Source organism: Talpa occidentalis, unplaced genomic scaffold (assembly GCF_014898055.3).
Source record: "Talpa occidentalis isolate TD23 unplaced genomic scaffold, MPIMG_talOcc4v2.1 talOcc4.5, whole genome shotgun sequence".
Taxonomy (NCBI): Eukaryota; Metazoa; Chordata; class Mammalia; order Eulipotyphla; family Talpidae; genus Talpa; species Talpa occidentalis.
The window spans coordinates 81574730-81592780 of NW_023604861.1; the positions used below are offsets into that span (position 1 = coordinate 81574730).

Consider the following 18051-nt stretch of genomic DNA (forward strand, 5'->3'; position numbering starts at 1 on the left):
AACTTGACTCATATCAGGGTGGCAGCGAGCCCACCCTGGGACATAGAAAATACAGAGTAAGAAGGCACTTTTGAAAATAGTGTGGTCTGTTACCTTCAGGTCACGATGGATAATAGGAGTTTTGCACTGATGCAGGCGAGCAACAGCTTCACAGGTGTCACAAAATATCTGGAGCACTTCATTCTCTGTAAAACCTGTTTGCAGGCGCTGGTTCATCAGGTTGACCACCTGACCTCCTGAGAAGAGTGCAGAACAAGAGAGGTTACAAACAGGGAGATTTCATCACAGACCCACACAGTGAACCCTTATCTACAGAGGAACAACCAGGACTAAGGTGACAAGAGCTGATCACTGGCTGAGTCAGGACTAAAACCCATGTGTCTTGATTCTCAGTGCGGGGTTTGTTTTCTTATAATCCAGTGCCTCCTCTAATACATCAAAAACAGTTCTTTATTTTATAAGGCATCCCAGATGGAAACTGCCTTCATTATGTCTTTAAGACTAGTAGTAGAACAGACAATATGGTCCTGCTACATATGCCTGGTTATGCTGTCCTTGTTGTGTACTAAATAATGCCACGGATTCAACTTGCAATCTTTTAGTAAGAATCAGATTGTACAAAAGATTCCAGGAGCAGGAAGACAGCTTTATAATTTGTACAGTTCAGTCTGTCTGGCTTCACTGCTTGTTACTTGGCCTGTAGAAATGCTACACCAACATTTAATCTCTAGGACCAAAAAGTGGATGACCTTACTTATAAAATTATCCAAATCCTTGTATACTCTCCTGTCTAAACATTTTACTGTCCAAAAGGAATGGAGAAGAAGAAACAAACTGCCAAGTTAAAATCTGGTTGCATTTTACAAAACCAGGTTGATAGTTATTACAGTAATGCCTGAAATTACTGCTTAACATCACATTTTTTTTGAATAGCAACATATTCAACTTATGGATATTATCTTTAAGGGCAAGGAAAATGATAATGGAATTAAGGGCAATTATGAAACAGGGCACCAAACAGCAAGACAATGACCCAAGCTTGAAAGTGGCAGCTGCTCAGGCCAAAAAGAGTCAAACCTCCAAACAAGGATTGTATGAAAAGCAGTCAACTCTGAATAAATTCATGTTACTGCCTAGATTTCCCAAGATAAATGTTTGAAACTCCAAGTACTTAATATCACTGTTAACAGCAACAACAGTTAAATGTAGTCTTACTAGAAAATCACAGCTCTTTGAGCAAGGAGAAGAGGGTCATTTCCACTAGATGAAAAAGATTCTTTTACCCCATAACACAAGGATGGTGGCGTGGGTGGGGAAGAGAACACATGAGGGAGGGAGGGGGGAAGCAGCATTGTTTCCTTAGCCATCTGGAGTTGGGTGTTTATTATGTGCCTTCATTATTTGTTTAAAGCATCACAAAGAATACATTTTTCTCAATCTCATTCACATACAAGCACCAAATCTTCCTAAACCTAACAAAAATAGAGTTTTGTATTATCTACCACTTTGAAGCGTTGGTGCCCATGATTCTTGTCCTAATAAGAACAACTAAGAGGCGACAACTGGTTTTGTATCTTTTAACCTTAGTGTTCTAAACTTTAAAAGCTGAACAGAAAATATTGGGGTAGAGGGCACATTAACTGAAATGACCCCCCATGTCCTTACAACCAAGTATTAGAGAAATGAGAGTTACGAGTCTGGTGCATATACTTACCTCTACAAAAGTCCATCAGAATGAGAACTTCCCAAACATCACCACTACTCACATTGTTGATACTGGAGTCAATGTAGCCCACAATGTTTTTATGCCCTGACAGGTCCCTCTATAAAGAGAATTTAAGAAATATGTTATCGAGATATATTTATCAACAGAGAGTGAGCCAGTCAATTCCATCATTTTCTTTTTTTTTTTTTAAAGACTTTATTTATTTTTATGTAGAAGAACTGGGGTACAGGCCAGAAGCGGGGAGGGAAGAGACAGTGGGAGCAGAGCAGGCAGATCTACTGAAATACACTGCTGAAGGGAGCAGTGGGCGAGATAAGAGAGGTCTGCTGCACTGTGTGGGTCAGCTCTCTGGCCGGGATAGTACTTGTGCTACAGTAGCTGCTGATAGCTTCACAGTGCTGAGACTTATCCCCTTGCGCCATCAGGGAGGCCTGATAATCACCACATTTTCTTGATTGGACTATGGGTGCTTTGGTGATGGGTCCGCGATGGTGACTATCCCCGAATGGGAAGATTCTATACTTTTAAAATACTAACAATGATATAAACCAATGGCATGTCAATAAAAGCCTTTTTAAAAATCTGAGGGCCTTAATAACTTGTGGAAAAGTAAGCAAGGTAGGTAATAAATTTTTTGCATAAATACAAGATCCTATTTTTTCTAAACTAGTTTAAATCAAGTGTTCTATTTTTGCTTTAAAAAGGGGAGGGAGGCATGTGGTTCTATAACAATTATAATACAAAGCGGTTTGACCCATGAGAACATAGCTTCCACCATACTAACTGGAGTCTGTTCAAAGTGATAAAGTCTCTTTAAATCTGAAATTACGTACCAAAACAGGGGAAATCTTACAGTGGTAAATGAACATACCCAAACCCTGAGCATAAAAGTTAATACTAAAAACTTTCCTCTAAGTTAGGGATTAAGAGTGATTATTGCCTCAAAAAAAGTTAGACAAAGGTAGAAAAGTGACCGCTGGAATTGGCAATTGGGGAATCACTGAAAATATATACAAGAACAATTTTAGAGAAGGGATAGAATGGAGATTGAATGGAATTGGACATGTGAAAAGGGAGTTAAGCATATACAGTGACTATAGATCATTCTTTCAAAACATTATGTGCTTAAGGGATGCGCAATACTGTGGGAAGAATTTGTTAGGATGAGGAAAAAATTGAGCACTGGAGAGTGGAAGGAGTCAGAAGAAAGCATTAAGATTTAAGAGACGGTGAGAATAACTGAAGGAACAAAATTCCTTAGGTAGGAGGACTGGGGGTGGTCTATAGAATTATTGAAGAAAGCAGTCTTAGAAAGACATTTTTTTCCTAGCAAGCAGGAGGGAAACAAAATTGGTATGCACATTGGCTTAAGGCTGGAGAAGTGAACTTGTGTGAGTTCAGAGTTGTTGTTTCATTTTTGATCGAGAACAAGATCATCTTCCAAGTGTAAGGAAATGAGAAAGAATCTTGATGAGAAAAATAAAAGGCTTAGAGCAACTGCTTTGGATAACAGACAAGGGAGATGATAAAGCAAAAATGGATCTTTAGAGTTCAAGCTTCTCCAAAATAGAAAGTGATTTCAGGGCTCATGTTTTAGAGGGTTATCCTTCCTTCTGCCTTTCAGTCTCATCATCAACTCATCTAGAACTCATTTCCATTTACACAATACTGAAAGTAGAAAGAAGTGGAAAAAATTTTGGAAACCAAAATGGAGCAGATTATGTCCTCTAAATGTTCAGAAGGCATAATCAAAGACTTTTGTAAAATTGTTTCTACAATTTACACTTTAAAAAAAGGATCAGTAATGTTGCACTTGCGTTTGTCTTGTCCCAAGAGGAATAATATAGAATCTAGAAGAAAAAAAAAAACAAACAAACACACATTTGGTAGAGCCAAGAGGAGGCCAAGAGCTATTAGAGGTCACAAAGTGGACAATTAACAACTGCAGACAGCACCCCAGAACAGTTTGCCAAGGCATTTGCTGGTCAATTCAGGCCCAAATTCCTGTTCATTTTGTCTTTTACAGAGATCCTAAATTATGTCCAAGCAGAAAGATCCTCCTCTTTGGAGGGAGACCATAGCATTTCCTTCTTTTTTGATTATTAGTTTTTAGCTTTATTTAATGAAATGGTATAGCTAGAAAAAAAATAAACTTTCCATGTGAAAATTACTCAGAAAATAAAGCAAATCTATCTTGAAACAAAGCATAATTCTTCCCCTAAAGATATTCTTTTTTCTTCATTTCAGACTTCTTGCTTTTAAAATCAGAGTGAATCATTTCACCCAATCAACAGTTTCTATCATTGCCCAGTAATTTTATATAAACAAGTATTTTCAAAAGGATTGTCTCTTCTCTTTTTCAATACTTCCATGTAAATATTCTCTATATTGATTGAGGTAGTAACACTGGTCTAAAACACTGTGTGTTAAAGTATTGGATCTCCCCATTCAGGTTTTGCCATAGCACAGCTACCACCACTGTCCACTGTGTGACCTCACCACTTTGTCCTCCCCTCTTCGGCCCCTCCCCCCCACTGGTAGCCTCATTTCTACCATCATATTTCTAGGATTTGTTACTGGTTTTGCTTTATGTGACCCTTTATTTTATTTCTCTATATTCCACATGTAAGTGACACCTTCTGATATTTATCTTTCTCCTTCTGACTTACTTCGCTTAGCACAGTCCCTTCCAGCTCTATCCATGTTGTTGCAAATGGAAAGAGCATATATTTTTTTGATAGCTGAGTAGAATTCCATTGTGTATATATACCACATCTTTCTGATCCATTTATCTGTTTGGGGACACCTAAGTAGTTTCCATAGTCTGGCCATGGTAAATAGTGCTGCAATGAACATAGGAGTGCATATTTCCTTTTGAATTGGTGTTTTTGTATTCTTTACATAGATGCCTAGGAGTGGAAATGGGTCACTGGAAGATCCATCTTTTGAGAAACTTCCCTACTGTTTTCCAAAACTCCCATACTGTTTCCCATAGGGTCTGGACCAGTCTACATTCTAATCATCAGTGTAAGAGGGCTCTTTTCTCTCCACAGTCTCACCACACTTGTTGATCTGTTTTTTTGATATGGACTGTCCTCCCATGTGTGAGGCAATATTTCATTGTGGTTCTGATTTACATTTCCCTGGTGGTAAGTGACAATGAACATTTTTCCATGTGCCTATTGGCCATTTACACGTCTTCTTTGTAGAAGTGTCTATGTGGCTCCTTTGCAATTTTTTTGATGGGTTATTTGTTTATTTGTTTGTTTGTTTTATAATAAATTTTATTTTTATATTCCCCATACAATTGCAACCCCCTTATTTTGACCCCAATCCCTCCCCTCCTGCCCCCTACCCCCATAGAGTGTCTCTGGTTCATAGTTTTTTGTTGATTTTGATTTTCACTTTCTTATAGTTATTCATTTTCCTGGTCCTTTATTTAAGTTTTCTAGATTCCTGCTATGAGTGAGACCATCCGGTATTTTTCTTTTTCTTTCTGGCTTATTTCGCAGAGCATGATCCCTTCCAGCGCCATCCATGTTGCTGCAAATTGCATGGAATATTACTCAGCATTCAAAAAAGATAAACACATGTTTGTTTGTTTTTAACTGTATTGGGCTGTATGAGTTCTCTGTAGATCTTGGATACCAGCCCCTTATCGGATGCATGGTGTGCAAAACTTTGAACAACTTGATCATGCAGCAACATTTCAGATTTTAGAGTAAAACCTCCCTAGTTTATAACTGATGAGATTTATCTGAAAGACCATGAAGTGTAGAAAATGTCAAGGGAAAACTCTTAACCACAAACAGATTCATACATATTTAGTGTATACTAGTAGCAGTTCTCAGCAGTAACAGGTCAGAAAATGTCCAAGCTTTGCCTGGCTTTAGTTAAAAGACCAGTCTCAGATTTACAGAATAGAAATTGTAGAGGTATAGGAGGGAACTCACACAGGGCTAACTCAGTTACCACATTACTCAGGAAAGTACAATATGTGGGAAAGATGCTTTGCTGCCCTTAATTGCAACTATTTGGAGTACTGGGTTAAAAGTATATATGATGGGGCCTCCCCGGTGGCGCAGCGGTTGAGCGCTGGGTTGCGAAGCTGCCTGCAGCCTCTGCGGCGCCAGTTCGATCCCTGGCTGCTCCCCGGCCACCGGAGGAGGGTCCCACATGGCGCGCAGACCTCCCCTGCCGCCCACTGCTCCCCTCAGCAGTGTACCTCGGTCCCTCTGCCTGCTCTGCTCCCTGCTCTGGCTCTGGTGAATTCTCTCACCCTCCCGCGCTTCTGACTGTACCCAGTGCATGTATAAACAAAACAAACAAACAAACAAATAAATAAATAAATAAAACATGCCTCTATAAAAAAAAAAAAGTACATAGGTTGAAAAAAAAAAGTATATATGATGAATATGAGTCAAAAATCTGATTTTTAGGGAAGTAGGGAATGTTCACTTAACCTATAAATCAGATCAATTTATATTACATGATTTAAGCAGTGATAAGTCTAAAGAGTATGTTTTATTTTAAACTATGTTTAAATTAATATTAAACAAGATTATTAAAGTGCTGACAATGTATTAGAATATCTGCTTTTAAATTAATATTAAACAAGATTATTAAAGTGCTGACAATGTATTAGAATATCTGCTTTATAGATATTTTAAATGGTTTGTAGCTGGTTCATTAACTTTCATATTTAACAGCAAAAAGTAGTAAAAACATCTTTTTTAATAAACACACAGAAACATCACTATTTGAAAATCAGGCCCTCAACCCAGATCCTATAGATATCACAAAATCAAGTTTCTCTGCAGTCCTAATTAATTGTAGCACAGAAAAGTGTTCTAAACCTAGTTTCAAAATTCTTGAAGCAGGAAAATTCCTAGTTAAGAATCTTAAAAGCCATCAAAAAAAAAAAAATCGAGGACTCAATTTCTAAGTACATCTATTGATATAAAAACCTTTATATTTATGTTCAAGAGAGAGCATTCTAAATAGCATATCAATAACACATCATTCATCTCAAAATAATAATAATGAGTAATGAATTCCATATCTATCTATCCATCTCATGTGCTCAGGCTACCCTTTCTTGTAATGTCAGCATGATACCTCAAATTTCTCATGCTGATAGTGTTTACATTTGTATAAAGCAAATTTCCACAGAGAGGTACATTTACCTGCCTTGACTCTTCATTCAAATATTCAATGTATTCTGATTTTATGACTCAGCATTATTGCTGCCAATTTCTGGACTCTTCCTATGGTTCCACAGATGCTTTTATCCATGTCAGTTTCTTCTTAAAGATTAAGGAAAGCAGTTCTAAAGTATGGAACTAGCTTATTTCTCCCAAAGTTGTAAAAAGTCTTCGGCTTTACTGTTCCTTGCGCCTTTTTTTCTCTGTAACTCATATTTCCCTTATAACTCTCTTTATGGAGTTAGTGATAGGCAAATAAAAACCATCAAGTCTAATGTAGCAGTGAGAAGCAGCGCTCCATGGCTAGCCATGGAGTTCTACGAACAGTCAAAATATCTGGGTCCCTTGCAGGCATCTGCTACGTGAAAAGTCCTAGATATTCCCTACATTCACATTTACTCTTCCTTTCTCAAGTCTAACTCAGTCTTTCACCTACTGAAGACTTCTGGAAAGTCATCTACAGTGTGATTCTAGAGCTCAAACTTTAGTATGTATATCAACCACCTGGGGATCCTGTTGAAAAGCAATTTTAACTCAGTAGGCTGAGACAGGGCCTGGGATGTTGCTGGTCAGCATCACTTAAAGTAGCAAATATCTATCGCACTGCTATTCAAAATGTGGTCCACAAATACATGCAGTGAATAAACTGTTATCAATCCAAAGGAGAAAAGAGGCTTGTGCTATTACATAAATTAATCAAGTCACTAAGTTAACTTTTGTCTTTTCATAGTGATACTATCTATGAAGGGAGCAACCCATTGATTTACATTCTGGCATAAGATCCCTTGAATAGCACTCACATTTATGTCAATTGATACCTGACAAGCATGCCAGACAATTCAATGGGAAGAATGTCTTTGCACATCCATATGCAAAAAGAAGTGAATTTGAATCTATACCTTATACCAAATTAAAAAATTAACTCAAATGAGCCAAAATTTTAAAAACTCCTAAAAAAATAAACCTGTGCAAATCTTTATGAATTTGGATTCCACAATTCTTAGATCTGACACCTAAAGCACAAGCAATCAAAGAAAAAATAGATAAGCAGCATATCAAAATTAAAAACATCTGTGCTTCAAAGGACACTATCAAGAAAGTGAAAAGATAATACAAAGAATGGAAGAAATAGCTGCAAATTATATATTTGATAGAGATCCAGTATTCAGGATATATAAGGACACATAAATTCAACAATAAAGACAGTCCAATGTAAAAAAAGCCTGACTAGACATTTATTTGTTTGTTTGTTTATTTTTGAGGTAACAATGGTTTACAGCACTATACAACAATCAGAGGAATAGGAATCATGTCTCCTCAGATGTGCATCACCTTATGCCTCACCCACCTCAGGGCACCATATCCCTTTATCATATACAACTGGGCCCTCTCCTCACTGTTTCCGCTCCCACCCTCCCACTGAATAAACATTTCCCCAAAAACCATATATGAATAGCCAATAGATACATGTAAACATGCTCAAACTTGCTAATCATTAGAAAAATGCAAATCAAAACACAATTAGGTATCACTTCACAACCACTAGGAGGGCTATAATAAAAAACAGAAATAACAAAAAACTATTAGCAAAGATACAGGGATTGGAACCTTCACACACTGCTAGTAAGAATGTAAAATAGAATACTTCTATGGAAAACAATTCCCTCAAAAAGAAGAGTTACCATATGACCCAGCAATTTCACCCCTATGAATATACTACCCAAGTAAACTGAAACATTATGTCTACACAAAAACTTGTATAGAAATGCCTACAGCAGCATTATTTCTTTTTTTTCTTTTTCATTTTTTAATTTTAACATTTATCATTTTTTACATTTTTTAGACAATATTTGCTTCCTTCCCCCCTCAGATTGAGAACCCATAGAATCTCCTTCCCCAAGGCACCCGTGCACCATCACCACAGTCACCTGTGCTCCTCCCTCCATCCCTCTCAACCCTCTCCCTCCTCCCCTGCAGTATGTCTCTGGTTTATAATTGTCTGTTTTTGCCTTCTTGTGTTTTGTGCTATTATTATTTTTTTTACACTGGTGTCTTATTTGGTTCCCCTATATTCCTGTTATAAGTGAAACCATCTGGTATTTTTCTTTTTCCTTCTGGCTTATTTCACTGAGCATAACTCCTTCTAGCTCCATCCATGTTGCTGCAAATGACATGAGTTTATCTTTTTTGATTGCTGAATAATATTCCATTGTGTGTATATACACCACATCTTCTTGATCCAGTCATCTATTTTTGGGTATTTGGGTTGTTTCCAGGTTTTACCTATTATAAATAGTGCTGCAATAAACATAGGTGTACAGGTGCTCTTTTGAATCACTGTTTTTGTGTCCTTTGGATAGATCCCTAGGAGTGGAATTGCTGGATCATATGGTTGCTCCATTTTTAGTAGACCGAGGAACCTCCAGACAGCTTTCCACAATGGTTGGACCAATCTGCACTCCCACCAGCAATGTAGGAGAGTTCCTTTTTTGCTGCATCCTCGCCAACATTTGTTGTGGCTTGTTTTTTTGATATGTGCCATTCTTACTGGTGTAAGGTGGTATCTCAGTGTGGTTTTGATTTGCATTTCCCTGATTATAAGGGATGTTGAACACTTTTTCATATGCTTGTTGGCCATTTGCATTTCCTCTTTGGAGAAATGTCTTTTGAGTTCTTCTGCACATTTCTTGACTGGATTGTTTATTTTTTTGTTGTTGAGCCGTGTAAGTTCTTTGTATATCATTGTGATCAGTCCTTTATCAGTTGGATGGAGTGCAAAGATTTTTTCCCAATCAGTGGGGTGTCTCTTTGTTTTCTTTTTTTTTTCCCCCGGTAATTTCTTTTTTCTTTTTTTTAAAAAATATTTATTTATTTATTTATACAAACACTGGGTACAGTCAGAAGCACGGGAGGATGAGAGAATTCACCAGAGCCAGAGCAGGGAGCAGAGCAGGCAGAAGGACCGAAGTACACTGCTGAGGGGAGCAGCGGACGGTAGGGGAGGTCTGCGCACCGTGTGGGACCCTCCTCCGGTGGCCAGGGAGCAGCCGGGGCTCGAACCTGCGCTGAGGCTGCGGGCAGCCTTGCAACCCAGCGCTCAACCACTGTGCCACCAGGGAGGCCCTCTTTGTTTTGGTTAATGTCCCTTTTGCTTTGCAGAAGCTTTTCAATTTGATGTAATCCCAGGTGTTTATGTTTGCCTTCACTATCACTGCTTTGGGGGATGAGTCTTTAAAGATGTTTTTGAGATGTATGTCTTGTAGTGTTTTACCTATATTTTCTTCTATATATTTTATGGTTTCAGGTCCTATGTCCAGTTCTTTTATCCATTTTGAGTTGATTTTTGTGCACTGTGAGAAGTAGTCTAGTTTCTTTTTTTTTGCATGTGGAGGTCCAGTTTTCCCAACACCATTTATTGAACAAACTGTCCATGTTCCACTGCACATTCTTTGCTCCTTTGTCAAAGATTAGTTGTTCATATAACTAATTTTTCTCCTTTGTTTTCATCAGTAGGGCTTTAGCTATTTGTGGCTTTTTGTGGTTCCATATGAATTTCATCAGTATTTGTTCTATTTCTTTGAAGAATGTCATTGGGATTTTTATTGGAATAGCATTGAATCCGTATATTGCTTTTGGGAAGATGGCCATTTTAATAATGTTTATTCTTCCAATCCATGAGCAGGGGATATCTTTCCATTTCTTTTTGTCTTCTTCAATTTCTTTTAACAGTGTTTTATAATTTTTCTTTGTATAGGTCTTTCACCTCTTTTGCTAGGTTTAATCCCAAGTATTTGATCTTTTTGGTTTCAATTATAAAAGGGGTGGTTTTTTTTTTATTTCTTCTTCCGATTGACTGTGTATAGGAAGGCTACTGATTTTTGTGTGTTGATTTTGTATCCTGCTACTTTACTGAACTGGTTGATTATTTTGAGTAGCTTTTCTGTGGAGTTTTTAGGGTTCTCTATGTATATAATCATATCGTCTGCAAATAGTGATAGTTTTACTTCTTCTTTCCCTATCTGGATTCCTTGTATGTCTTTCTCTTGTCTTATTGCCCTGGCTAGGACCTCCAGTATTATATTGAAGAGCAGTGGTGAGAGAGGACATCCTTGTCTTGTTCCTGATCTTAAAGGAAAGGTCTTCAGCTTTTCACCATTGAGAATAATGTTGGCAGTGGGTTTGTCGTATATGGCTTTTATCATGTTAAGGTATGTTCCTTCTATCCAGAGAATTTCAAGGGCCTTCATCATAAATGGATGTTGGACTTTGTCGAATACTTTCTCAGCATCTATTGATATGATCATACGGTTTTTGTTTTTCTTTTTGTTGATGTGTTGGATTACACTTATCGATTTTTGTATGTTGAACCATCCTTGTGCCCCTGGGATGAATCCCACTTGATCGTGGTGTACTGTTCCTTTGATGCATTGTTGGATTCTGTTGGCAAGGATTTTGTTGAGGATTTTTGCATCAGTGTTCATTAGGGAGACTGGCCTGTGATTTTCTTTTTTTGTGCTGTCTTTGTTTGGTTTTGGTATTAGTGTAATGCTGGCTTCGTAGAACGTATTTGGTAGTATTCCTTCTTTTTCAATTTTTTGAAAGAGTTTGTGTAGGATAGGCACTAATTCACTGCTGAACGTTTGGTAGAATTCATTTGTGAAGCCGTCTGGGCCTGGGCTTTTGTTTTTGGGGAGTGCTTTGATTACTGCCTCGATTTCGCTGCTTGGAATTGGTCTGTTTAGTTGTGCTATTTCTTCTTTGACCAGCTTTGGATGATTATTTCATTCTAGGAATTTGTCCAACTCTTCTAGGTTGTTAAATTTGTTTCCATATAAGTGTTCATGGTAATCTCTGAATATTATTTTGATCTACTGAGTCTGTTGTGATTTCTCCTCTTTCATTTATAACCCTGTTTATATGTGTTTTCTCCAATTTTTTTTGTGAGCCTGGCTACAGGTTTGTCTATGTTGTTTATTTTTTCAAAGAACCAGCTTTTGGTTTCATTGATCTTTTGGATTGTTTTTTAAATTTCCAATTCATTAATTTCTGCTTTGATTTTTATTATTTCCTTTCTTCTACTGGATTTAGGGTTTTTTTGGTTGTTCTTTTTCTAACTCTTTGAGATGTGAGATTAGGTTGTTTCTTTGAGTTCTTTCTTGTTTGTTGATGTGAGCCTGTATTGCTATATATTTTCCTCTTATTACTGCTTTTGCTGCATCCCATCAATTCTGGAAAGTGGTGTCTTCTTTGTCATTCAACTCAAAGTATGTTTTAATTTCTTCTTTGATCCCCTCATTAGTCCAGTGGTCTTCCAGTAGTGTGGATTTCAATCTCCATGAAGTGGAAGGGTTCCTTGTTGTCTTTTCATGATTTATTTCTAGCTTGATGCCTTTATGATCGGAGAAGATAGTTGGAATGATTTTGATCTTCATGTATCTGTCAATGTTTGTCTTGTGGCCCAGTATGTGATCGATTCTGGAGAATGATCCATGTGCACTTGAGAAAAATGTATACTTGGATTTTTTTGGGTGCAGTGTCTATAGATGTCTGTTAAGTCCATGAGTTCTATGTTTTTATTTAGGGCTCTATTGTCTTTGTTTATTTTTTGTCTTGTTGATCTGTCCATTGGTGAGAGTGGGGTGTTGAAGTCTCCCACTATATATGTATTTTCTTTAATGTCTGTTTTCAAAGCTGATAATAATTGTCTAATATATTTTGGTGCCCCTTCATTTGGTGAGAATATGCTGATGAGTGTTACATCTTCCTGATGTATTGTCCCCTTAATCATAATGTAGTGTCCATCTATGTCTCTTTTTACCTTTTTTCATTTGAAGTCTATTTCATCTGCTATAAGTATGGCTGTTCCTGCCTTCTTTTTTGGTCCATTTGCTTGTAGGATTGTTTTCCAACCTTTTACTTTCAGTCTATGTTTATCTTTTGTGGTTAAATGTGTTTCGTGGAGACACCAGAAGGTTGGATTTTGTTTTTTAATCCAGCCTGCTACTCTGTGTCTTTTTATTGATGAGTTTAATCCATTTACATTTAGAGTTAATATTGATATGTTGTCATCTGTGTTTGCCATATTGTTTGTCTTTTTTGTGATTTTATTCCTTGCTTTATTCTGTTCTTCTTGTTCATTCCTCTGTTGGTTTTGGCTTTAGGACTTCTTGTAGAATTTTTTGGAGTGGGGGTTTAGTTGTAACGAATTTCTGGAGTTTCTGTTTGTCTGAGAAGGTCCATATTTTTTCTTCGTAGAGGAAGGAGAGCTTTGCAGGGTAAAGTATTCTTGGTTGGCATTTGCTGTCTTGAAGTTTGCTGAATATGTTACTCCATTCTCTTCTTGCCTGTAATGTTTCTTTGGAGAAGTCTGAAGTTAACCTGATTGGTTTTCCCTTATAAGTTATCTGTTTCTACCCTCTTGCCAGTTTCATTATTTTTTCCTTGTCTTGGACTCTTGCAAGCTTTACTATTAGATGTCTTGCTGTAGTTTTCTTTCATTGGTAACTGGGAGTTCTTCTTGCTTCTTGTATGTCTATATTCATCTCCTTCTTCATGCTTGGGAAGTTTTCTTCAGTTATCTCTTTGAATAATTTCTCAGTTCCTTTGTCGCTCTCCTCACCTTCGGAATACCTATAATTCTTATATTTCCTCTCTTCCTGGAGTCTGAAAATTCTCTAAGAGTATTTTCATACTGCTTCATTTGCACTTCTCTCTCCTTTTCTCTTTTGGCTCTTATTATTTCTGTATCTTCAATAGTACTGATCCATTCTTCCATTTCGATTCTGTCTTTATTGCTTTTCCCAGAGTTCTTTATCTCCTCTAGTAATATTTTAATCTCCTGCGTTTCTTTTCTTTCCATTCTTAAAGTCTCAATTTCATTCTTCAGTTCAGTGATTATTTGTCTCAAATCATTTTTTCCTTTCCATTTATTTTCTGCTTTTTAATCATGATGATTATTAGTTCTCTATCTGATAGGCCGAGAAGTTCTTCCATGTCATTGTTGAGCTCTGGTGACTGTATTTCTTTTTGCAGTGTGTCCTCCTGTGGGCTTGCTTGGTTATTTATATTTTTTCTTCTCCCTGTTGTCTGCTTTCTAATTAGTTCTATGCATTGGGACATTGTGCCACTGGTGTTGGCGGGCATCTCTTTGGAATGCTGCTTTAGGGGCGTTGAAAACTGTTTACTAGACTGAGAACAGCACTGGTAGGCCAAAACTCCACCAGGGTGTTGATGCTGTGTTGCTGGGCACTGTCCCACAGTTCCCTCCCTCTATATTTACTCTGTTCCAAGAGGGAATCAGCTAGTTGGTGATTTTGTTCTGGTCACGAGGTGGCGCCAGAGACCCGTACTTGCTGACCTGTGCTTTTTCCCAGTAGTCTCTGAGTAACGGAGGGAGCACCTCAACACAGGGGCTCTTATTCAAGCTGGGTGCTGTGTCTGCCCCGTGTGTACTGGATGCTGTGCCTGCAACTGTATGGATTCCATGCCCTGAATTCTGCACTCTAGGTCTCAGTTCCAGGGCTATCAGATCCAAAAACGCTGGCTGTCACCCTGTGCAGTGCCCGCTGCTATGGCGCATCCCACACCCTGGATCCTGCGCCTGGCTCTCAGTTGCAGGATGGGATCTTGCTCCACGCCTTATTTCCCTCCTTATCCCCCCGTTTGTGTGGCCAACCCTCTCTCAGAGCCTGAGGGTGTTTTTGGGATCCCTGGTTTCCAACTATCAGGATTTGGTGATTTTTTTTCCTGGTCGCTGGGTGGCACCAGAAATCTTTATTAGTGTCCTTCCAGAACTCTTTTTTCCCCTGTGGGTCGGGGAAACAGAGTGGGAGTGGCGTGGAGTGCCTCAACGGTGTGGAGGTGCTGTTGCTGCCCTGTGCCCCACCGCCATGGGGATCCCACGCCCTGAATTTCATGCCCTGGGTCTCAGTTCCAAAGCCCTCAGATCCAGGACGCAGGCTGTAGCCCAGATCAGTGTCCACAGAAATGGCGCCTTTGCACCCTGCTCCCAAGTCCGGGCGCCTGGTTTCTGATTACTCAGTAAGGGACATTCACCTCAATGAGAGCTCCCACGCTTCTCCCCGCAAGCCTAGGTAGCAGGCATGAGGACCTGGGCAGCCGCAATCCACGTATGATTTTTGAGCACGTCCACTTTCCACACAAGCTTACCAGCTGGCCTTGGGCTATTTGTAGGTCTTTGTTCTCTCTAATGCCGCCTGGAGCAGTGTGCTCACCTCTGGGTGACTCCTGCACGGTTCCCCACAGTTCCAGGGTGCGGTGCCTGAAATGGTTCCTGTCCACTCACAGTCCTGCTTGATGCATAGTTTGTTCTTGTTGGTTGTTTTAATTGTTTTTTGTTGTTGTTGTTGTTGTTGTTTTCCTCCTTTCTGTTGGTTGGAGAGTGCCGACTTTGTGGGAGGGGGAGGGTAGCAGGGTTCTTAGCAGCATTATTTCTAGTAGCCAAAAAGTGGAAACAATCTAAATGTCCATCAGAATAAATAAAATGTAGTATGTTCATTTAATGAAATAGTATACAGTAAGGAAAAGAGACAAAGTACTCACAAAAGCGCTTAAATTTTAATTTTATTTTTAAAAACTAAGTAATATATTAACATTCAAAAAATACTGGACCATTATTTTCAACTCCAGTTCTCATCCCTACAGGGAACCCTCCACACCTATTTCTCTCCCTTTAACTCCACTCTTCACTCTTCTAGTGCTTTCTCAAACAAATCCAAACATTATGTACTATGTACACATACAATACATAACCCTTTCTTACACAAAGATCTTCTTATACTTTAAAATAATCTGGCCATCTTTTAAAATAATCTGTTCAGATTCTTGTTCCTGATCAATACTTAACTCCCTCCCTATATTACTTAATCTACCTTCCTCCCTTTTGGAAATGTAGAAACATTTCCCTGCCGCAAATCTGATAACTCTTCTGTAATAACTAAGTCTTCAGACTTCCCTGGTGGCTGCTCAGTGTCCTCATTATCAAGTTTACTAAGGATGTAATTTACCTAGGTCAGAACATCTGAAAGCAGAACAGTCCTGAGTGGACATGTCCTGAGCTTGAGTTATTTCCTATCACTGCTTAGCCATTTAAATCTAAAGATAATCAATCTTTGTCTGCCTTTAGGCAATGGGACCAAAAGTCCAAAGCCCATCTTCCAACTGTCCATCAGAAATCAAAATCCCTTTATTTCATCAGAGTAAACATCCCAGATGTTTCAAAGGATTCATACTAGACTTTGGTAAAGGATATACGCATTTGTTAAAATAAAATGCCTCCAGTGAAACCCATTAACTGTTCTCCTTGAGTTTAGGTGCAACATAAACATCCTTACCCTACTGAAAGTGCAGAGAGAAATATGATTCTTTGATTATTAACACATAAGCAAGTCTTAGCATATTACATCTTCCAATCTTTTTCACAATCCTTACACTCTCTGAGAAAAGTCAGACTGTGGTTATGGTCTCTATTTGACAGACATCTGAGACTAGGGGGATTAAAAAAACATTACACATAACTTTTATTAAATGTGGTAGGAAAAAATTTTTATGTTGAATATATGCATTTATTTCTGCTTCCTTCTAAAGTCTCACTAAATGATATAAATAGTTTGTTATTTTTAAAGGCATAAACTGAACAGACTTCTTCTTTGGCAAGATGGAATATTCCTCCTGCTAAGTACCACTAACTGCTTTGAACACTGCATAAAAACAAACATAAAAAGAGTCTGAAATGTGGGTAGAAGGCAACAGACTGGCCTGGAACCAGGAACTCTGGGACCTAAGGAATGACATGGTGGTGAGTTGCCTGGATTTTGTTTTTGTCTTATGTATCCCACACTAGAACCAAAGAAAGCAGCAAATTGAAAACACCAATGGGTGCAGACAAAGAAAGCCCTAAGGGAAGCCTGCTCTCTCTAACCAAACCCAGGAAAAGGACAAAGCAATCTAGCAAGATAGGCCCTCATAGACGCTCCACTGAAAAACAGCCCAAAACCACAGAAAAACAAACAAAACTGTAGCTACTCCTTCAGCCATGCCAACACCTAGATGTCCATCCTCAAGAGGCTGCAACAAATTACCCCAACCCATTTGTCAAGGTGGATGGTATTAAAGAAGACTGAGTAGAGAATCAAAACCTTCATCTCCATGGGTGTTAAGGCGGTATTCCTTCTTTTTCCCAGTAGAATGGTGTCAGAGTGAAGAGTGAAGACTTTCACAACCACCAAGCAAAAACAAGCCCTACTCCTATCCCCATGGTGTCAATGGAGGCCACATAGAGAACAACAAGGCAATCCAACATCCCAGTCAGGGAAGTATCAGTGGAAGCCTGATGGAACTAGAAATCCCACCCTACCCATTAATAAATAGGAACACTTCCTGAGGTACCAACAGAGGCCCAGTGAGAAACCTGAATTTTTACCCCCACCAACAGTAACAAGGGGGTACTCCCAAGACCCCACTAATCCCCTGCCAAAGCAGAAATCAGTTCAAACATAAGTTTATATAGACCCAGTCTTATAATATGAAAATGTTGACAATTATTTGTGATACCAAAGGAGGCTATCAGGAAAAAAAAATTAATAGATGCCATACTGATATGACAGAGATGACAGAATTACCAAGCTATGACTTTAAAGCAGTTATGACAAAAATTGCCTAAATCACCAATTACAAACACACAAATTTGAAGTACACAAATAGAAAGCCTCAGCAAAGAAATAGGAAGTTTCATCAAAGAAACAAAAACCCTAAAGAAATACCAAATGGAAAACACAATAACCAAAAAACAAAAAGCACAATGGATGGGCCCAAATCCAAAATGGAAGGGACAGAGAGAATATTCAGTGAACCAAAAAATAAAACAATAGAAATGCCCAATATGAACAAAAGACAGCAAATAATTGAGGAAAAAAGAACAAAATTAAAATGCATGAGTTTGTAATGATATAAATAAATGATTATTTCAATAAAAAAATGCAGGAGAAGAGACAAATTTCTTTTGCAGGAGAATTTAAATAATTATGTAGAATCTCATGAAAAGCATAAATCTCCACTCTTTAATGACTTTCTTAAAAAGACAACAGTACAGAAAGGGGCAGT

The 18051-nt window shown here is 38.3% G+C and overlaps 1 protein-coding gene across 6 annotated transcripts in view; it reads right to left on the reverse strand.

The window, feature by feature from the left end:
- AAK1 (AP2 associated kinase 1) overlaps positions 1-18051 on the reverse strand; it is a 177269-nt gene that overhangs the window by 73745 nt on the left and 85473 nt on the right. For all 6 annotated transcript variants that reach the window (XM_054701690.1, XM_054701691.1, XM_054701689.1 and 3 more), the window contains exons 4-5: positions 1715-1823; positions 94-236 (exon numbers count right to left, since the gene is read on the reverse strand). In XM_054701690.1, the coding sequence (XP_054557665.1) occupies positions 94-236; positions 1715-1823 (252 nt within the window). The remainder of the gene's footprint in view (positions 1-93; positions 237-1714; positions 1824-18051) is intronic.